At 34.1% G+C, this 23374-nt stretch overlaps 2 protein-coding genes across 2 annotated transcripts; one reads left to right on the top strand and one right to left on the bottom strand.

Moving 5' to 3' along the window:
* Positions 1–523: 523 nt before the first annotated feature.
* LOC129320914 (uncharacterized) lies at positions 524–5091 on the top strand. Its single transcript, XM_054966592.1, has 2 exons — positions 524–2208; positions 4255–5091. Exons 1-2 carry the CDS (start codon positions 609–611, stop codon positions 4263–4265), a joined length of 1611 nt encoding a protein of 536 aa, XP_054822567.1. The 5' UTR covers positions 524–608; the 3' UTR covers positions 4266–5091.
* A 15302-nt stretch (positions 5092–20393) lies between these two features.
* On the bottom strand, positions 20394–23001 carry LOC129319918 (uncharacterized). Its single transcript, XM_054965027.1, has 2 exons — positions 22396–23001; positions 20394–20760 (listed from the first exon to the last, which is right to left on the bottom strand). Exons 1-2 carry the CDS (start codon positions 22894–22896, stop codon positions 20716–20718), a joined length of 546 nt encoding a protein of 181 aa, XP_054821002.1. The 5' UTR covers positions 22897–23001; the 3' UTR covers positions 20394–20715.
* Between the last annotated feature and the right edge of the window lie 373 nt (positions 23002–23374).

Genomic DNA, 23374 nt, shown 5'->3' with positions numbered 1-23374 from the left:
TTCCTCTTTGTGCGTTCAAATTGATTGATTTGAGTTTCATTTTTCTTATCACTGTCTTATATTTGTTTCTTGTGTTTAGGATTTTCTTCAATTTTTCCATTTTCCTATTTGAAAGTTTGTTAGAAGCTCTGAAGGTCTTCTGGACGAAATCCTGTTTCTCCAGACCTGTGGACCAACTTGTGAAAAATTCTGGGAACGATTGGGAGGGATTTGTAATCTGAAAGTTTTATATAATTTTTCTGAATATCTCTTGTGTATCTCATAAAAGTTTCAGGTGAATTTCTCATATGGATTGGCTGCTAAAAAATCCACAAGTTCACTATCTCCAGAAAGCCTACTGTGCAAATTCCAGAATTGTCAAAGCTTCTTGATTGAGCATTTCTAACTCTCTTTCTACTTGTTTGGTGTTGTTTTTGATTTTTTTTGATTTTTATTGTTTTTAATTCTAATAGAAAAAAAAAGAAAAAAAAATTTCTCTTGATTTTTGTTTGCTTGCATTTCCACTCATACACTTGCAAAGGGCATATCATTTGAGCTTCCTTGGTCTTTCCATCATTTTGAGCTTGAATTTGAATCATTGCTTGTGGATATAAATTTCATTGCATTTTATGGCTTGGTTTCATGATCATGATTCATTCCATCATTCATTTGACATCCATTCCCATCCATTTCCAGCGCTTAACATTGACCATACATCCCATTTCCATAATCAATTTCAACAATATAACTTTGATTATCCACCCCCATATCATGATCATTTCCATCCAAGTCACAATTATGAATTTTTCAATCCCATGAGTTTTGAATCCAATCTAAGCACTCATGTTGAGCGTACACCATCCATTGACATTGAGCATCTAGAAAAATTATATGCACAAAGGGGTAAATTTTATTGTGTGCATTGTGAGGCTATCTCCCACTTCTATTATGATTGTCCTATTCTAAAAGGATATTGTGAACCACATGGAGTAGCCCAAGCCTCACAAGAGAGAAATTACATGTTTCAAGTTGAAGACACACAAAAAGTTGCTCATGAAGCTATTGAGAATATAAATACACCTCAAGCCACTCAATCTCCAAAAGAGAAGGAGTCAATCCAACCCTTACTTCAAGAGGTAATTTCTCCTATTCCTATTGAGGTTGATTCTTCTTCACATTTGACTTTATCTAATGATGAGCATAATGATTTAAATGATGATGACGTAGATGAAGAAATTATAGTTGAATCACCTTGGATGTTTGAGCATGAATCATATTGTGAAAAAGTATACCCTTGGGAGAAAAACACTTTGAGTTCACATGATAATTCTCTTGATTTAAATTCAAATATCATTGAAAGTGTTGACTCTTCACTTAGCTTGAATAAAGAAAATGAAATGGATGTTGATGGTGGCGATGATGTATCTTGTATGCTTGAAATTCCAATTCCTTCTTGTGATATTGTTAATAGTGCACATGCACTTGTTTCTTCTAACCATGATGTGCTTGAGAAAGGTTGTTTACCTTCTTTTGTAGGTGAACAAGGCAATGTAGCCAAACCATCTCTTGATTTCAAAGAGGAACTTGCTCAACTTGAAAAGGCTGTAGCTCCTACTAAGGATTTGAACAAGGAATTGAAAATAACTCAAGATGACAAGGAGGTTGAAAATCAAGGAATTGATTTTACAAAGCCAAATAGTAATGAGAATAATATTGATTTAATGCTTGATGATTTTGATGATGAGTTGGCTTTGTTTCATAGTACTTGTTCTAATTTCCTATTCACTTGTGATTGTTCACATGATTCTCCATGCCCTATTTGTTTAGAAATTAATTCATTTGTGCTTGAAAATAGTAGCAATCATTTACTTGATAAAATAATTGATGATGTATGTTTGAGTGAAATTAATCATGAGTGCACTTCTTTAGAACCCAATATGCTTGAGGAAGGGTTCTTTGTTGATTTTATAGGTCTAAATGATGATATGGCCAAGAACCCCCATGTACTTAGAGGATTTATCATTGCAATGGAAGAGACCTTGGCTAACCATGAAGATGATCAACCACATAAAGTTATGAAAGATTCTACACCATACATCTTGGAGCCATTACAAATTGATCTTGAGCCTCCACCTAAGATGCTTGGAATGAAGATGATAATGAGTAGCTTCATGTTACTCCTCAAAGATGAAAATTTCAACTTCAAGAGCTTGTGGAGATTTAAACTAGGTTGTATCTTCTTCACCCTTTCTTTTTACTTTACTTTGCTTTATGCTTTGATTTGTTGATTGAGTAAATTGCAAGTGTGGGGGAGATGAACCTAGTAGGAAAGTTAGAGTTTATTTGCTTTATTTGACTTCTTTGTTTTGTGTTTTAGTTTGAAAAAAAAAATTTCTGGACCACACTTTTGTTATGCATTCATTATTGATCTCACCTTATTTTATCACTAGTCTATACATACATTGAGGACAATGCATGATTTAAGTGTGGGGGAGAGAAATAAACATTTTGTTTTGTTTGTTTGGTTTTGCAAAAAAAAAAATTTATTAAAAAAATAAAAAAAATTGCTTTGTTTTGTTTTGTTTGAGGTTACTTAATTACCTAGCTCTTGAATGGATATTTTGATTCTTGAGATGTGGTAATTTTTAGGATTGAATAGGTGTGAAGTGAACATTCTTTTACCTTGAATTAATGGATTAGAGTGGCATATTACCCTTTCATGGAAGAGGCTAAACACTCATGTGTGATTAATTCCTTAGTGATGTTACCCTCTAGAATTTGTTTCACTTCTTAATTAAGACCATATATCTTGCACTTGTTTGATAGGAGATGAGAGATGGCATTCATAAAAAATAGCCAAGAGCCAAATAGCCAACCTATTATTATTTATTATCCTTTGTTAGCCACTTTGAGCCTTTGGTTTGATTCTTAAAAAAAAAATATTCACCCTATTTTTCCCCAAGGAATGCATGTTACACTTTTATATGTCTTTTTAATATTCATTGCATGTCCTAGATCAAATGAGTGGATGCTTATTATCATTTCTCTATCCATTACTTCCATTGTTTTCAAAGAGTTAGGGGCAACCAAAAAAAAAAAACAACAAAGATAGATTTGAAAAAAAAATATAGTCAAAAAGAAAAGAAATAAAGTTGCTAGAAAAAGAAAAAAAAAGAAGAAGAAAAAAAAAAGAAAAGAAAGAAAAAAATAAAAATAAAAATAAAAAGTTGCCTAGCTCATCCATTCCATTTGTTTTATTATTTCTTATCATTTCTTTCCATCCTCATTGTGTTAAGGTGTTCACTCAATTGAGTTAGGTTATGCTTTGCATATTAAGGGGATATATCTTGATTTAGCATTATTTTGATGCTAACCCTATTTTTTTTATATACATGCATTTCTTAGACATCCTTTCATTACCTATATCACAACCTAATAAAGTCCATTTGATTCTTGATTGCAAGTGCTATTTAGTGATGGAGATGTAGAAGGGTTACAAATTCATAGTAGGGTTTATCCTAAGAAATTTTGAGTGAAATTTAATACCTTATACACTTTGAGTGATGAGAGCAAACACTTAACCTAGAGAGGCTTACTCTTTGACATTGATTCTTGGTAACGGTTTGTTTGTGATGTGCATAATTCTTTCGTAATTATTGCCACATTAATTGATAATTTGTAGAAGTTCATGAGCTAGTATTTTAGTGACTTGAAACAATGTTTTTCTCTTATTTCTTTGTCTTATAGTTTCTTTTGGGACCTTTTTCACTTGATTTTGCCCGGAGTGCAAAAGCTAAGTGTGGGGAATTGATAGAACACATTTGTTACCCACTTTTATTTGTCAATTAGGACCATTTTATTAATTATTTATCACCTTCAAGTGCACACATTGCATTAGATTTGGAACTTTGCCTAAGTTTCTAAGATCAGTGCACTAGGGGCATTTTGGTCCAAAAAATGAACTTTTGAGAAAATGTACAAGAAAAATTGACAAAGTGCATTTTATGTCCAGTTGATGAATGGTGAAATTATATTTTTAAAATTCATTTTAGTTTGGGAGTAATTAAATAAAAAGTCAACACTTTCTTAAGTGTCTTAGTTTGTCCTAGTTTTTGGTTTGCCTTTGTGTGAAAATTTTTATATAATTTTGTGCAGCCTGAAACTTGGTTAATTTAATAAATTCCCCCTTCTAAATATGAATTTAATTCTGGACATGAATTAGATTTTATTATATCATATGGTATTTAATTGAATTATGTGATTTATGTGACATAGGTGGCATGTGACTTGTGCATCAATTGGGCAATTGAGGTCAACACTCCTTGAGGTCAATGGCTGATGGTTTGCACGTGAATTATGATTATTTTGAGAGGTTAAATCAGCTAAAATGATGTGGATGACACATGGGAAATTAGGCACACATTGGAATCATCTACAAACCAATAAGAAGTTGCCACCTTGCAAGTGTGACAAGGCTCCCATTTACATTTTAATTTCTTTTTCCTTATTTTAATTAAGCTTCAGCTGATGGGAGACACCAAGGAGCACGCCATTTTAAGCCTCAAATGGGATCCAACACATATCTCATTCATCTTCCACATTCTCTCTCTCTTGTTCATAGTGTTCTTCATTTTCTCTTTTTTGTTCTTCATTTTCCAGCACCCTAACCTCCATTTTCAGCCACCAAACCTCCACAAAACTCATACCATTCTTCTTCTCTCTTCATTTTCGTTCCATCCCTTCCATTTTCACAAGGATTGAAGCTCATTTTCATCATTCAAGAGCTATGGAGTTTGGCCTTCACAAGCAATCACTAGGGTTCTTGAAGATGAAGATTGGCTAAGTTTCTTTGTGGAATCCTAGAGAGATGAAGATGGAGGATGAGTCTTGAGCTTCAAATTGGCTAAGTTCTTTTGTTTCCTATCCTCTTCTCTTTTTACTAGATGGTTAGATTCCTTAATCTAGGGTTTAATCATCTTAGCTTATAAATTCTAATTTGAATTTGATGTTGATGTAAAGAGAGAAGATTGTTTCATTTAATTTCTTCCTTGGACAGCCATGACTGAATTTTGCCACTCTTTGTTTGGCACATAATCTTGTGTTTTTCAATTAGTGAATTTCTGTGTTAATATTGCATAATCTTGTGGTGTTAATGCTTGTGTTGTTGAGTAGCTTGACATAATCTTGTGGTTGCTCAATTTATGTGTTTGACCATGGCTGTTGAGAGAGGATTTTGAATGAATCACTTGGCTAATGTCTTCACCAATTGGTTAATCTAAGGGGAGGTTAGTTAATTAGGTTAATTGGCTTTGGATAATTTTCTTAAGTCATGACAGCTTTAGTCAAGAGGAAAGGGAAGCTAAACTTAGCCTAATCATGAGAAGATAATGAATCCAAAATCAACTAATCTCTAGGGTTCCATTATTGCGAAAAGGGAAGTTCATTTCACTCACTTTCACTAGCATTTTAATTACTCACACATTAGGTAATTAGTTTAGATAATTAGCTAGGTAACTAAATTCCTACAAACTTTGGTTGATTTATTTCACTAGATAACTTTCAATTAGACTTAAAACCATTCCTTGGGAGATGACCTAGGGTTGGCCCTATATTGCATTAGGGTTAGCTTTAGTGTAATTTTGAGGATAAGCGACTAATTTCCTATCAAAATTTTGGCGCCGTTGCTAAAAGTTTAATTCTAAAAGTACCTACATTTTTAGTGTTCCTGGAAAATTTTTGAAAAATTATAAAAAAATTTAGTTTTGTGTTTTGTTTAGTGTTTTTGTTTGTTTGAGTGTTTTTATTCTGTTTTTGAAAAAAAAAAGTGCAATTTTCGTTGGTTGGTTTTGTAGAGCTGAAAATACTCTGTTTCTAGTGTCTCTGTTGAAATTGAAAAATTAACTGGGAATGAGTCTGAGGGAATTTGAACTTGAAATTTATTTCATTGAAAGCTCTATATCTTAGCTTCACTTTAAAATTGGTTTGGTCAATTTTGGACTTGGGAAGTGTCCTGTGGAAATTTTACAATCTAACAAGGTCCAGGGAGCCATTACAGAGGATTTCCAAACCCTGTTTCAACTTTGAGTTAGCATATCTTCTTTGTGCGTTCAAATTGATTGATTTGAGTTTCATTTTCTTATCACTGTCTTATATTGTTTCTTGTGTTTAGGATTTTCTTCAATTTTTCCATTTTCCTATTTGAAAGTTTGTTAGAAGCTCTGAAGGTCTTCTGGACGAAATCTGTTTCTCCAGACCTGTGGACCAACTTGTGAAAAATTCTGGGAACGATTGGGAGGGATTTGTAATCTGAAAGTTTTATATAATTTTTCTGAATATCTCTTGTGTATCTCATAAAAGTTCAGGTGAATTTCTCATATGGATTGGCTGCTAAAAAATCCACAAGTTCACTATCTCCAGCAAAGCCTACTGTGCAAATTCCAGAATTGTCAAAGCTTCTTGATGAGCATTTCTAACTCTCTTTCTACTTGTTTGGTGTGTTTTTGATTTTTTTTTGATTTTTATTGTTTTTAATTCTAATAGAAAAAAAAAGAAAAAAAAATTTCTCTTGATTTTTGTTTGCTTGCATTTCCACTCATACACTTGCAAAGGGCATATCATTTGAGCTTCCTTGGTCTTTCCATCATTTTGAGCTTGAATTTGAATCATTGCTTGTGGATATAAATTTCATTGCATTTTATGGCTTGGTTTCATGATCATGATTTATTCCATCATTCATTTGACATCCATTCCCATCCATTTCCAGCGCTTAACATTGACCATACATTCCATTTCCATAATCAATTTCAACAATAAAACTTTGATTATCCACCCCATATCATGATCATTTCCATCCAAGTCACAATTATGAATTTTTCAATCCCATGAGTTTTGAATCCAATCTAAGCACTCATGTTGAGCGTACACCATCCATTGACATTGAGCATCTAGAAAAATTATATGCACAAAGGGGTAAATTTTATTGTGTGCATGTGAGGCTATCTCCCACTTCTATTATGATTGTCCTATTCTAAAAGGATATTGTAACCACATGGAGTAGCCCAAGCCTCACAAGAGTAGAAATTACATGTTTTCAAGTTGAAGAGAGACACAAAAAGTTTCAAGTTGAAGACACACAAAAAGTCTCATGAAGCTATTGAGAATATAAATACACCTCAAGCCACTCAATCTCCAAAAGAGAAGGAGTCAATCCAACCCTTACTTCAAGAGGTAATTTCTCCTATTCCTATTGAGGTTGATTCTCTTCACATTTGACTTTATCTAATGATGAGCATAATGATTTAAATGATGATGACGTAGATGAAGAAATTATAGTTGAATCACCTTGGATGTTTGAGCATGAATCATATTGTGAAAAAGTATACCCTTGGGAGAAAAACACTTTGAGTTCACATGATAATTCTCTTGATTTAAATTCAAATATCATTGAAAGTGTTGACTCTTCACTTAGCTTGAATAAAGAAAATGAAATGGATGTTGATGGTGGCGATGATGTATCTTGTATGCTTGAAATTCCAATTCCTTCTTGTGATATTGTTAATAGTGCACATGCACTTGTTTCTTCTAACCATGATGTGCTTGAGAAAGGTTGTTTACCTTCTTTTGTAGGTGAACAAGGCAATGTAGCCAAACCATCTCTTGATTTCAAAGAGGAACTTGCTCAACTTGAAAAGGCTGTAGCTCCTACTAAGGATTTGAACAAGGAATTGAAAATAACTCAAGATGACAAGGAGGTTGAAAATCAAGGAATTGATTTTACAAAGCCAAATAGTAATGAGAATAATATTGATTTAATGCTTGATGATTTTGATGATGAGTTGGCTGTGTTTCATAGTACTTGTTCTAATTTCCTATTCACTTGTGATTGTTCACATGATTCTCCATGCCCTATTTGTTTAGAAATTAATTCATTTGTGCTTGAAAATAGTAGCAATCATTTACTTGATCAAAATAATTGATGATGTATGTTTGAGTGAAATTAATCATGAGTGCACTTCTTTAGAACCCAATATGCTTGAGGAAGGGTTCTTTGTTGATTTTATAGGTCTAAATGATGATATGGCCAAGAACCCCCATGTACTTAGAGGATTTATCATTGCAATGGAAGAGACCTTGGCTAACCATGAAGATGATCAACCACATAAAGTTATGAAAGATTCTACACCATACATCTTGGAGCCATTACAAATTGATCTTGAGCCTCCACCTAAGATGCTTGGAATGAAGATGATAATGAGTAGCTTCATGTTACTCCTCAAAGATGAAAATTTCAACTTCAAGAGCTTGTGGAGATTTAAACTAGGTTGTATCTTCTTCACCCTTTCTTTTTACTTTACTTTGCTTTATGCTTTGATTTGTTGATTGAGTAAATTGCAAGTGTGGGGGAGATGAACCTAGTAAGAAAGTTAGAGTTTATTTGTTTTATTTGACTTCTTTGTTTTGTGTTTTAGTTTGAAAAAAAAAAAATTTCTGGACCACACTTTTGTTATGCATTCATTATTGATCTCACCTTATTTTATCACTAGTCTATACATACATTGAGGACAATGCATGATTTAAGTGTGGGGGAGAGAAATAAACATTTTGTTTTTGTTTGTTTGGTTTTGTTTGTTTGTTTTGCAAAAAAAAAAAATTAAAAAAATAAAAAAAATTGCTTTGTTTTGTTTTGTTTGAGGTTACTTAATTACCTAGCTCTTGAATGGATATTTTGATTCTTGAGATGTGGTAATTTTTAGGATTGAATAGGTGTGAAGTGAACATTCTTTTACCTTGAATTAATGGATTAGAGTGGCATATTACCCTTTCATGGAAGAGGCTAAACACTCATGTGTGATTAATTCCTTAGTGATGTTACCCTCTAGAATTTGTTTCACTTCTTAATTAAGACCATATATCTTGCACTTGTTTGATAGGAGATGAGAGATGGCATTCATAAAAAATAGCCAAGAGCCAAATAGCCAACCTATTATTATTTATTATCCTTTGTTAGCCACTTTGAGCCTTTGGTTTGATTCTTAAAAAAAAATATTCACCCTATTTTTCCCCAAGGAATGCATGTTACACTTTTATATGTCTTTTTAATATTCATTGCATGTCCTAGATCAAATGAGTGGATGCTTATTATCATTTCTCTATCCATTACTTCCATTGTTTTCAAAGAGTTAGGGGCAACCAAAAAAAAAACAACAAAGATAGATTTGAAAAAAAAAATATAGTCAAAAAGAAAAGAAATAAAGTTGCTAGAAAAAGAAAAAAAAAAAAGAAGAAAAAAAAAAAAAAAGAAAGAAAAAAATAAAAATAAAAATAAAAAGTTGCCTAGCTCATCCATTCCATTTGTTTTATTATTTCTTATCATTTCTTTCCATCCTCATTGTGTTAAGGTGTTCACTCAATTGAGTTAGGTTATGCTTTGCATATTAAGGGGATATATCTTGATTTAGCATTATTTTGATGCTAACCCTATTTTTTTTATATACATGCATTTCTTAGACATCCTTTCATTACCTATATCACAACCTAATAAAGTCCATTTGATTCTTGATTGCAAGTGCTATTTAGTGATGGAGATGTAGAAGGGTTACAAATTCATAGTAGGGTTTATCCTAAGAAATTTTGAGTGAAATTTAATACCTTATACACTTTGAGTGATGAGAGCAAACACTTAACCTAGAGAGGCTTACTCTTTGACATTGATTCTTGGTAACGGTTTGTTTGTGATGTGCATAATTCTTTCGTAATTATTGCCACATTGATTGATAATTTGTAGAAGTTCATGAGCTAGTATTTTAGTGACTTGAAACAATGTTTTTCTCTTATTTCTTTGTCTTATAGTTTCTTTTGGGACCTTTTTCACTTGATTTTGCCCGGAGTGCAAAAGCTAAGTGTGGGGGAATTGATAGAACACATTTGTTACCCACTTTTATTTGTCAATTAGGACCATTTTATTAATGATTTATCACCTTCAAGTGCACACATTGCATTAGATTTGGAACTTTGCCTAAGTTTCTAAGATCAGTGCACTAGGGGCATTTTGGTCCAAAAAATGAACTTTTGAGAAAATGTACAAGAAAAATTGACAAAGTGCATTTTATGTCCAGTTGATGAATGGTGAAATTATATTTTTAAAATTCATTTTAGTTTGGGAGTAATTAAATAAAAAAGTCAACACTTTCTTAAGTGTCTTAGTTTGTCCTAGTTTTTGGTTTGCCTTTGTGTGAAAATTTTTATATAATTTTGTGCAGCCTGAAACTTGGTTAATTTAATAAATTCCCCTTCTAATTATGAATTTAATTCTGGACATGAATTAGATTTTATTATATCATATGCTATTTAATTGAATTATGTGATTTATGTGACATAGGTGGCATGTGACTTGTGCATCAATTGGGCAATTGAGGTCAACACTCCTTGAGGTCAATGGCTGATGGTTTGCACGTGAATTATGATTATTTTGAGGGTTAAATCAGCTAAAATGATGTGGATGACACATGGGAAATTAGGCACACATTGGAATCATCTACAAACCAATAGGAAGTTGCCACCTTGCAAGTGTGACAAGGCTCCCATTTACATTTTAATTTCTTTTTCCTTATTTTAATTAAGCTTCAGCTGATGGGAGACACCAAGGAGCACGCCATTTTAAGCCTCAAATGGGATCCAACACATATCTCATTCATCTTCCACATTCTCTCTCTCTTGTTCATAGTGTTCTTCATTTTCTCTCTTTTGTTCTTCATTTTCCAGCACCCTAACCTCCATTTTCAGCCACCAAACCTCCACAAAACTCATACCATTCTTCTCCTCTCTTCATTTTCGTTCCATCCCTTCCATTTTCACAAGGATTGAAGCTCATTTTCATCATTCAAGAGCTATGGAGTTTGGCCTTCACAAGCAATCACTAGGGTTCTTGAAGATGAAGATTGGCTAAGTTTCTTTGTGGAATCCTAGAGAGATGAAGATGGAGGATGAGTCTTGAGCTTCAAATTGGCTAAGTTCTTTTTTTCCTATCCTCTTCTCTTTTTACTAGATGGTTAGATTCCTTAATCTAGGGTTAATCATCTTAGCTTATAAATTCTAATTTGAATTTGATGTTGATGTAAAGAGAGAGGATTGTTTCATTTAATTTCTTCCTTGGACAGCCATGACTGAATTTTGCCACTCTTTGTTTGGCACATAATCTTGTGTTTTTCAATTAGTGAATTTCTTGTGTTAATATTGCATAATCTTGTGGTGTTAATGCTTGTGTTGTTGAGTAGCTTGACATAATCTTGTGGTTGCTCAATTTATGTGTTTGACCATGGCTGTTGAGAGAGGATTTTGAGTGAATCACTTGGCTAATGTCTTCACCAATTGGTTAATTGAACTAGGGACTTTAATCTAAGACCTAGGGAGGTTAGCTAATTAGGTTAATTGGCTTAGGATAATTTTCTTAAGTCATGACAGCTTTAGTCAAGAGGAAAGGGAAGCTAAACTTAGCCTAATCATGAGAAGATAATGAGTCCAAAATCAACTAATCTCTAGGGTTCCATTATTGTAAAAGGGAAGTTCATTTCACTCACTTTCACTAGCATTTTAATTACTTGCATATTAGGTAATTAGTTTAGATAATTAGCTAGGTAACTAAATTCCTACAAACTTTGGTTGATTTATTTCACTAGATAACTTTCAATTAGACTTAAAACCATTCCTTGGGAGATGACCTAGGGTTGGCCCTATATTGCATTAGGGTTAGCTTTAGTGTAATTTTGAGGATAAGCGACTAATTTCCTATCATATATCCTTGCGAGATACAGCATAGAGAGTGATGCTCCTTAGCATTAATGATGCATGTTGGAGTAACAGCACCCAAATCGTGGGTAATAGTGGGAGATCATAGTCAAAATAGGAATAGGAAACCTACCTGTGGCTAGGTGATCTTACTATTGAAGGTAAGCTCAAACCAGTATAAAGGGCATGGTCCACCCTAAAAGCCTATGGTTTTCAGTCGGGGTATATGAAAGGCTCGGATGGTAGAAGGATCATGTTAGTAAGTCAATACTTGGTGTTTATAAAAAGGAATTGTTGAATATGCTACAATAAAAATAAAAAGATTATCTTGAATATGTTAAAAGTATATTTATGGTAGTTAAACGTCTTACTCCCTTATGGTTGTGCATGTTAATTAATAGAATGAATTATTCTGTTACTAAAATATTATCTCACCCTGGTTTATATTTTACAGTTGAGGGCTTTAAGGGCAAGGGAAGGAAAGGGCGACTGAAGAGTAAAGAGAAATAGTTGTATATCTCTTCCCTTTTCTTCTTGGGTTTGTAACGAATATGCTATGTTATAATGCCAACTTAGGAACACGACATTATTTTAGTTATCACTTTTACAAATTTATGATAAGCATAACGTATCTTGGTCTAAGGTTGATGTTGTGGATTAAGTGTGTGTGCTTGGCCAAGTTACAATTATAAGTGACGAATTTGAAGTGATTATGTGCCAAAATGACCAAGTTGATATGTGTGCTAAAGTTTTCCACCCCTTTGTATTATTGTCAAATGGGAGTTTGGTGGTCATTTTGAGTGTGAATGCTTAATTGTATGATATGATTGTTTTATTATGTTGTGGGTGGTCCATTTGAGGTGGTTAAAGTGTCTCTGGAGCTAATGGCATTAGGCATTGTGAGTTGGACAACTTTATATGTGTTTTAGGTAGAAATGAACCATTTTAGGGTTCAGGTGTCTATCTTTTTAATGGATGATCAGTTAAGTGTAAGATAGTACCATTAGCTAAAGGGCTCGAAGATCTCCATGTAGACACTACCCAATTAAATGTCAAATGGCAAAACGGCATGCTCTGAAAGTTCAAAGTGCTATCATGAGTAATTTGCTATCATAACAATAGGTGTAAGCCGCGGTGTATGGTAGTTTGCATCGCAGCGCAGGTGCCTTTTGAGGGATTCGTCCCTCTGTGCCATCCACCACAATAGGCGTGGCTTACGCTGCAGTGAACGGGCCAAATTTTTTAGAAAAGTCTTGCTTCAACCTGTTTTGAAGGATATTTGATTTCTATGCTTGCGTATTTGTATTTATTTGATTTCTAACTATGGTTGAGCTCAAATACTATTTTAAAAAAATGGATTTTCTAAGGATCCGATTGTTTTAAACTAATTATCTTTTAAACCCTTAGGTTGTGATAACTTCTTCTTGGGATTTTATCTAATCCTAGTTATTACAATGGTGTGTATGATTGTTGTCCTGATAATGTCAAGACAGACATTACACATCATGCCCTGATTGAGTTCTTGGCAATTTGGAGATGAAATCCATAGAAATGCTGTCCCCTTTCCACTTAGGTATCTCTAATGGATGTAATGTCCCAACCAGCCTCTGATGTTTGATCTTTACCTTCTAACAGGTTAAACACCTTACAACAAACTTTGTCACATCTCTTTTCATTCCTAGCCACCACTAGTAACACTTCACATATTGGTACATCTTCATAGCTCCTAGGTGGATAATGTACTTATTGTAATGTGCTTCATTCAAAATTACTCTTCTTAGGTCTGCATCATTAGCTATATAGATTCTATCCTAGTATATCACAAATCCGTTATCATTAAAATTGAAATTCTTAGACAAATTTGACTCAACCTCTTCTCAAATCCTAAGAAGATACTCATCTTCCAACTGCACCATTCTCAACTCTTTCTAAAAATTACTACTAATCACAGTAGTATATGTACTAATGAAAGCTTTTAACGGTGCATCTTGTTAAAAATTGATGAAAGACTTTATTAGATTGTGTTCTTGGACTATCAAACTAGCTATGTGTAGCGTCTTCCTACTCAAAGCATCAGCTACCACATTAGCTTTTCTCAAATGGTATTTCAACTCAAAGTTATAATCCTTGAGCAATTCCATCCAACTTCTCTACCTCATGTGCAACTCTTTCTTATCTATTAGATAGTTCCAACTCTTGTGGTTACTAAACATGCTAAACACTAAACCATAAAGGTAATGATGCCAAATCTTTAGCACGAAGACCATTGCTACAAGTTTTAGATCATTAGCTAGGTAATTCTCTTCATGTGGCCTCAATTTCCTTGATGCAAAGGCTATTACTCTTCCATCTTGCATCAGTATGCAACCTTAAACCTCTTAGACACCATATACGATAGCCTTGGATTTAGAATTATCAACACAGGTGCGATAGTCAACTTTTCCTTTAACTTTTAAAATGCAGTCTCACACCTATCATCCTAGACAAAAGGGTGATCTTTATAGGTCAATCTTGTCAACGGAGAAGCAATCTAAGGAAAACTTTGGATAAACCTTCAGTAATATCCAACTAATCATAGAAAAATTTGAATCTCCATAACTAAGCTAGGTCGCTCCCACTTCAACACAATATCAACTTTATGAGGATTAATAGAAATCTTGTCAGCTGACACCACATGACCCAAAAATCTGACTTCCCTTAACCAAAACTCACACTTACTAAGCTTGGCATATAACTTGTTCCCTTTCAGAATCTGAAAAACAATCCAAAGATATTTGGCATGTTGTTCCTTGTTTTCCAAATAAACTAGAATATCGTCGATGAAACTACAACAAACTAATCTAAATATAGCCTGAAGAATGATTCATGCAATCCATGAATACCACAGGTACATTAGTCAAAACAAATGGCATGACAAGTAACTCATAATGCCCATAATGCATCCGAAAAGCCGTCTTAGGTACATCTTTCATAAAAAACCCTCAACTAATGATACCCTAACCTCTAATCAATCTTGGAAAAGACTGAGGCTCCAGCCAACTAATCTAACAGATCATCAATCCTAGGTAAAAGGTACTTATTCTTCAATGTCACTTTATTCAATTGCCGGTAATCGATGCGCAATCACAAACTGCCATCCTTCTTTCTCATAAACAATACTGACAAACCCTAAGGTGATACGCTCGGCCTGCTGAACCCCTTGTCCAGCAGATCTTCAATCTACTTCTTTAACTCATTCAATCTTAAGGGTGACATCTGATATAGATCTTTAGAAATTGGTTCTATACCAGGAACCAAGTCTATTGAAAACTCAACTTCCCTTTCTGGAGGTAATCCAGACATCTCCTTGGAAATACCTTAGAAAATTTGCTCACCACTGTAATCTTCTCAATATCTGCATCATACATGTTGCTAGCTATACAAATCACCATATAGGCACAACATCCTTGTCTGAACAATTTCTCAGCTTGCATAATTGACAAAAATCTAGCCTACTCAGTAGAACTAGTCCCTGCCGACAACACTGGCAAAGACACTAGCTTCCTGGCACAGTCTAGCATAGCATTATTAGCTGCTAGCCAATCCATGCCAACTATTACATCAATCCCTTTCATGAGAATGCAAATCAGATCAGATACTCAATCATTAAATATAATCTCTACTCTCTGACATACTTTACTAGTAATACTCGAGGATTCGAAAGGTGTAGTGACTTTAATCAACACAGGTAACTTTCTCAATTCTAATTTCAATCTATCTACACATTGCTTTAAGATGAAGGAATGTGTAGCTCCAGAGTTAAACAATGCTTCTATTCTATTACCACAAACAAAAAAGATACCTTTGATTAGGTTTGAAGATGCTCTGGCCTCTTCTTATGTCACTGCAAATAGTCATCCTAGAACAGTTGACCGTTACTCTGTCATCACAATTTCACCCTTGGGATAATACTTAGCAATATGGCCTAGCTTCCCACACTTAAAACAAGACCAATATCTTCCATGTGAAATCTACCACAAATACTGCATTGGGATGATCTTCCAGTGATAAAAGTAGGAGCCGGTGTGTTCGAGGCATGCCTTAAAGGTTACAGAGGCCCAATTCTAATCCCAATACTCCTATGCACTGAATCTTCTGAACTAACTCGATCTAAGAGCCTCTAGCAAAGCTCCTCTTCCTAAAAACTCCAAAACTGCTCTAGTTATAAATGGGCTTCTTTGAAACACCACCTGATGGACCCAGAGTAGGAGTAAACCTTTCCATACTATCTCTCTTCTTCTCAACCTCTGCTTCTCTGCCTCTCCTCATAGTTATTCTTAACTTATAACACATATCTTCATAAATGGTAATATTAAATAGAGCAATTTATTGCCAGTACTTTAGACGCATCATTTCTAGAAACCGCTCTGCCTTCCACATGGTGTCATTATGCTATAGATATGTGGAATAGGCTAAAACGTCATTGAATCTCTTGATAATTCCACTTCATCCAAGTCCCCTTGCCTGAATGAGTGGAACTCTCCTCTTTTTTACTACGAAAGGACGCTAGGAAATAGTAATAAAAGAATACCCTTTTAAATTCCTCCTAAGAGTATCTCACTCCACCACATGGTCTAACTAAATCCCACCATCTCTTAGCTGCTTCAACCAGCTGAACTATAGCTAAGGTTACTTTCTGCTTTGGTGTGCTTGTCACTACCTCAAATATGGTCTTGACGCGCTCAATCCACTGTTCAGCTTCCCCTTCTTTCATATTTTCGTCGAATATAGGTGGATTGAATCTCACATAGGTCTTCCAAGCTCAATCAATAGACAAATTAATAGCAATTCTCACAATTTGCCTACTACTTAAACTTGAGGCAGCTCAGGTCTGCTATGAGCTTCCTCCTGCACCGGCCTTTCTTAAGCTTTTCTTTCACCATCCTGATCTCTACCCCTTAATAGTACATCCTGATCTCTTATTATTTGTCTGATGCCAATTATCATATCTTTTAGCTCTTTCAACAAGTCATCTCTTCTATCGGCCTGTTGAGGCACATCCAGTTGAACCTCTGGCACAGGTTTATTGTCTATCAGATGCCTTGACACTCGAGTACTAGGCAAAGCTCGAGTATCTCTTCTTCTCATTTTCTCCCCTCCTAAAGATAAAAGTAAATAAAAGATAAGAAAAGGAAAAGAATAAGTGTAATGAACATTATATAAGTTGCTAAGGTCTGGAATGAATGCAAACAAACAAAGACAGTGACTAAATCTCGAAACTCAAGAAACTAATACCAACTATTTGTAATTCCCTCACTAACATTACCATGCATTCCATTACTTATATTACTAATCAATCCAAAATCATTTAAATTGAAAACCTTAGGATCCCAAGAAAAGATTTCCAAAATCATTTCATAAATTACTCAAATTATAAAACATTACACAGTGGAAGTAGTTTACATAGGTGTATCTAAGACCAAGAGAACATGTGCATTTTAATAAAATTAGGTCAAAATTAGGACAATGCGTCACAGCTCGTGCCACATGCATTGTGGCATACGGATGCATGTGCCACGGCGCACACATTTGAATTTGCTGTCATTTTACAGATTATGGTGAGAACTTCATATGTGCACCAATTTTGCATTCGATGTCCAATTGGGGTGGTTCATGTGTCCACATAAAGCTTGTTTCAAAATATAATTAATGACACTGATTTTGTTTTAATCTAATATCCCATATAAAAGTTGAACACCCAAGTGCATTTTGACCATTTTTAAGTCAAAATTTATCACTCAAGCATCTCCATTCGAAATCATACATCATTAGCCGCTTTTTGGGCCTTGACCACATCTAAATAGACAATGCACACCTAATTGACCATTCATATACACAATACAGCACCTATACACACAATTGGCCTGTAAACTACTCATATCACACATTGGGCCAAATCACATTTCTTCATTTCAATATCATACAAGGCCATCTATTTACATACACATCGAGTACACTTCATATCCATACATTTACACATTCATTCACTAGCCCACTCAATCATTTCACCATTCATGCGTATACAAAGGGCAAGGGAACCAAAATCAACAAAACATGCCACAAACACCATTTAATGCACATGCATTAAATCCTATAGCAACTTATACACAAGTTCATAACTAATATATAAACTCATTACACCAAATTCTTACAAAGGCTTTAGTAAGAGGAGTCAATTCAACCTATGTCTTTTCCTTTTGTACCACCACTACCAGAACATAAAAATATAAATAACCACGGGTGAGATAAAAATCTTAGTAACCAATATAGCTCGTTAAATGTCAGTTATCACAAATAACCATGCCAAAGTAACAAAACTAAGTTAATATCAAATATGTATATCAAAGTATGAAGAAATTTCATCTTTTCAAAGTAATTCCATAAATACACACTAGCATGATCATTTAGCCACCGAACCTCCAATGCTCTCCTACAAAACCATAGGCTCTACTAGGTCAATCACTCACTAATCCAAGTGCACTTTTGGTGGTAGAAATACCTGGTGAAAGGTAATTTAACTCACTATGGACTATAGTTTCTCTCTTCACACACTTGTGATAGAGGCGTCGTTGATTCTTAACTGTACCCTAACGAGAACTAAGGAGTTGCCAGACTGCTCGAATATCCCATAATAATAGTCCTATAGTACGATGTACCAGATTACCCATGGTAACAGCTCGTATAATGCTAAACTAGATATCCCATGGTGCCAACCCGACCATATTGATTTTTCACTCATATCTCCACACACACATCCCCACATATCTTGGGTGAACTCCCACCCCCTTATGATCATGCTCTGTTTCACAATTTTCACTACTTTCTTTCACATTTCTATAACATACACTTTTAAACATAATATATATATCAACCAAAAATCAATAACCTTTCAAATTTCATTTCACAAATGGATTTTCATGTTAAAATTGTTTGCAATATCAAACCATGCATATAACTCATCAAAAACAAATTCACCATTTCATAGTTACTTCTATACAGTTATAATAGTTAATAAATATAATAAATTATACGGTTACCTCAATCCTTTTATACCTGTACAATTTTCTTACTTGAATCTCTCTCCGCTTATTTACGCATTACCACTAGGATTTGTACAAAATTGGCATCTAAAATCAATTTCACCATTAACAAAAAGTGCCAATTATTGCAATTAAGCACCTAATTACTACCAATTTCATAATTCACACTCGGTTATGCATATCACAACCGATTGTCCCTCATTACTAGCTTTAACCTTTACCTAGCCAAATTTCTCTCACTACTCTCTCTTTAGAATAGGTCAAATTGTGCATATAGCTTTAAAGCTTTATCATTCCGACTCAAACCAGTCACAAAGTACTAGTTTAGTTCTAGAGAACCTTCCTATTACTATAAGGTAAGAAATTCACTCCTTAAAACTTTCAAATTCAAATTCTCACTAGTTAAAATTAAGAGAAAATATGATAAAAATCAAAGATTAAAGTAGTACGATACTTATTTGATAAGTAATAGGTCAGAAATGTCGCTTCTTAGTCCTAATTTTACTTGCCCTAGCAAATGCTAGCACTTTTTCCACGTCTGAACCCTTTTCTCTTGTTCTTTCCTTATGTTTCATGAGCTGGACACATCCTTATTTATCAAAGTCCTGCACCATGCATCACGGCCATCAAGGTTGGCCTAAATTATTGGCTCTAGGTGCAACATGAGCATGCCACCTCAACAAAGTTTAATCAACTAATAGTCAACTATTTAAGTCTATTAAAATTAGACACCATTATTCTATTTTAAAAAAATTGGGGGCAACATTATCGTTTACCTTAGTTAAGGATACTTGATACCCCTCACACAATACTTTTAAGAAAAAATTACACCTTTACTCTTTAATAATTTTCCAGTAAGTTAGAAATTTCTGCCCAATCATCAACTTTCTCTTTTTGGCCGAAACACAATCACGGATCCACTCTCTCCTCTCGGTGATACTTTCATTAAGGATTGTAGATTCAAACATTTAGGAACTAAAATATAAAATTATATTTAACATATTATGGTAATAAAGAATACACACATTTAACTCCCCTACACCACAATTATATACCAGAGTTCATTAATAACAAAACATAACAAAATGATAACTAAAAGGTTATCATTTTAGTTATCATTTTATTATTCTCATAGGTTAATAAATCTTGTGGTATACACTTGTGCTATAGGGAACTGTGAGCGTTACTCTCACAATAAAAAACAATAACTAACTCATCAAACGATTCAATCAGGGAGGAGGAGAAAGAAGAGCTTGCAAATCCACCATGGTGTTACATTCACATGCCCATCCAAATCAATACCTTTTGGATGGAGCCAAAAATGAGAAGAAAATAAAAAGAAAAGAAAACTAGGAAAAAACGTTTCCAAATATAATAACTATTTTACTAATTTTAGGAATTTTCTCTCCTAATTGTCCTCCCCCTCTATTTTTCTCCTCATTCAAATAAAGAATAAAGCAACATACCGGAACATTCTCAGAATAGGAATACGAGACCAAGGAAATATGACAGACAACATAGTCATATGTCAGAAGTAGAAATACTAGCAACTAAGAAGACTAAAGTACATTTTACCCCAAAAAAAGAAAACGACGACTAAAGTACACGTAGTTTGGAGTAGCAGTATACAGTACAAGCCTTTGTAATTTATCGTAGTTTTCTTTTGCTACAAAGTTTCAACCTACAACACCATAATGTGATACCATCCGGTCTATTTTTTATGACTTTGTTATGTACATGATGATGGTAATTAAGTTCATAGGTATAGAACTACTAAATCAGACTCATCTTTTGAGTCATGATGAGATAAGCTACAAGTAGAACGGTGTAAAATGCTTCTTCCATGTAGACACCCAACCCCATAAACGTGCATCTACTCAGTAAGTAGCATAGGAATTTCATCCACTGGAGCTGGAAGCTGCAACATTCAAAAGTAAGATTTGTACAGGTTAGTAAATATTATCCATATTTATATGTAAAGGCCGGACAAACAGGATTCAAATAATGATACCAAGACTAAGGAAAGAATAGAAGGTTCAATGAATGTAAGCATCTAGTTTCTGGAAAATTTTTACTTTTGAGAAACTACATATTTGCAACGGGAATCCAGGAATCCAAGGAAAGATAATGTAAACCGAGGGAATAAATAATGTCAATTGGTATGCTGAAAATAAACAAGGGCAAGGAAATGAAAGGTCAAATAGAAAAAAGATTTGCTTTTGTTGACAAAAATGGTTCAAAGTATTTCTTTCTTTTTTTTTTTTTTTTGAGCAAAGGTTCAAAGTATTTCAGTATACAATTTTTCCATCAAGCATTACTAATATTTCGCCTCAGCCCTCCAGACAAGCGATTCCTAAAACAACAGTTTTGCCAGGCTGCAAATTCAATGGCCAGATGCCGACATTGAGAAGCATCAAAGCAGAGACTGCTTAAGAAAACTTTTCAGGTTCAGTCAATGAGAAGCTGTACTCAAGAACAGGGCCAAAGCCCAAAAATAAGCACCTTATTTGATTTTCTAAAATTAGATCCATTACATTGTTGAGTGCCATACATTTTGCTACAGCAAGATTAGCCAGTAATTTGCCTTTCTTAACTAAATCAATAAACAAACATCATAAATAAATGGGATGTATCTTCATACGTGTATATTCTCATGGTACTTTTAGCAAGAGGACAAACAAACAGTTTCCATATGAACAAAGGAAAACCTAAATCTCACAAAATTGATCATTCATTAAGCCAATGATACTTTCCAACATTAAGCGTTCAGTCATTTGCCTCTAAAACATATACAAAAGATAAAATCAATATCTTCCTAACTTGGACAGACATACAACTTGATAGATCACATTTCGCATCTTTATTAGAATTCACGGGCTTCCTCATCATTTCATCTGTCCTATTTCTACACCAATTTGGCGTATTTCCGTTCAAAATTTCAAACTTCTATGTTGTTTTAAGTCACAATACAGAAAACTTGTCAAGAACCACGTATTGCTTTAGTTCAAGTTCAACTCGAACAACCTGAATGACCACAGATCTAATCCATGTGAAGTAGAAGCATAGCTACAAATTTAATCCAGCTTTTTCAGTTGCTAGCCTATCAAGCACAGATGCAAGAACCTTAATTCCATAAGAAATCAATGTCTCTTTCAACTTACCTGGCGAGTTAAGTGTATGATCTAATAACCTAAACAGAGACATAATCTTTTAGCCATTACTGGAATTATATGATATTTTGACATTAAAAGTATCTTATCAATGCCAGAAGACTTGAACCAATGAAAAATATTCAATACTTCATACAAATAAAATATTTGACAATGAAACTGTTCATCTCTACACCATTCTCGTTGAATTAAAATATGGATAAAAAAGCACAGGGAAGTTACGTGCTGATTAAAAAAGCGTACGAGTATTTATAAGACGTTTTGAATCAGGAAACTTGATTTTGGGCCAGACCATACGATGGATAGGAATTTCCCCAAAATAATATCCAATTCATCGCTAAACATAGAAGACAGTTGAATATAACCAGCAGAGTGCTCCATACCTCGAAGGCCCGTTTCAAGGATCCCAGACAAGAACCCATGACCGAATCACGGCAAGAATGGATAGTCTTGAACTGATCAATATCGAGCTTCTTGTTAATGAAGCCGACCTGGAAATAGATGCTCTCAGACGGCGGCAAATCAACCTTGATCTCGTCAACATCGAGCCATAAGAAGAACCGGCGCACTTGGATGCCTTTTAGGTCGGTGATGGAACCATAGCTGAGCTTGCCTGTGATGGTGGTATCGTAATATACTAAGTAATCGAACTCAACATAGCAAGTCCTCTCCAGATGCACGACGAAACGACCATCGGAAGAGAAGGAGTAATCAGCGACAGAGTCCGGCAAAAGGCCACTTGGGAGGCCAAATTTGGGCAAAATTTCGTACACCGTTTGGTTAGAATCGTAGGTAAGAGAGGAAGAAGGTGTGATTGTGATAAAGAAAAACAACGAAAGCGTGAGCAGAGTCAAATCGTGATGTGATTTAGGGTTTATTGCCATAGCTGGAGAGGATCACCGAGAAATGTCGAGAATTGCCGGAGACTCTCTGCAGACTGCGGTTTTGGGACCGGAAGTTCTGGAATTTGTTATCAAGCAGCACAAGGTCTTTGACTTCTAAATTTATGGCTTTCTTGGGTATTATTATTTATTCCGTAAGAAAATAAAAACCTATATTTACCAATTATTATCTGTGTTTGTGATTATTATTCCTTTATAAAGTACAAATTCAACTGCAACGGGTTAAATTTTGAAAGAATGACAGAAAAATCTCAACAACTAGAATTAATCATAGTTAAAGATTTTTTTTTAAAATATATATTATAAATATTAATTCAGATAATTATAAAAAAATATTAATTATAAATTGAAAATTATATCTAAAATTTAAATATCTAATTTACAATTAAAAATTTTGAATTTAAATTATTCAAATTGATATTTGTAGTTATTTTTAAAAATTTTTATCAATGACCTAACT

This window comes from Prosopis cineraria, unplaced genomic scaffold (genome assembly GCF_029017545.1).
Source record: "Prosopis cineraria cultivar Desert tree isolate PC_DT_omini unplaced genomic scaffold, ASM2901754v1 PC9, whole genome shotgun sequence".
In the NCBI taxonomy this organism is placed as follows: Eukaryota; Viridiplantae; Streptophyta; class Magnoliopsida; order Fabales; family Fabaceae; genus Prosopis; species Prosopis cineraria.
Note: the sequence above shows the minus strand (reverse complement) of the source record. Positions and strands in the feature narration are given on the sequence as shown.

What these genes read in the sequence shown, in the direction of transcription:
- LOC129319918 (XM_054965027.1), bottom strand. Translation starts at nt 22,896, where the DNA reads ATGGCAATAAACCCTAAATCACATCACGATTTGACTCTGCTCACGCTT. An exon ending in CCTTGAAACGGGCCTTCGAG is followed by an intron (nt 20,761 to 22,395) that starts GTATGGAGCACT and finishes TGAATGTTGCAG; the next exon opens with CTTCCAGCTCCAGTGGATGA.
- LOC129320914 (XM_054966592.1), top strand. Translation starts at nt 609, where the DNA reads ATGGCTTGGTTTCATGATCATGATTCATTCCATCATTCATTTGACATC.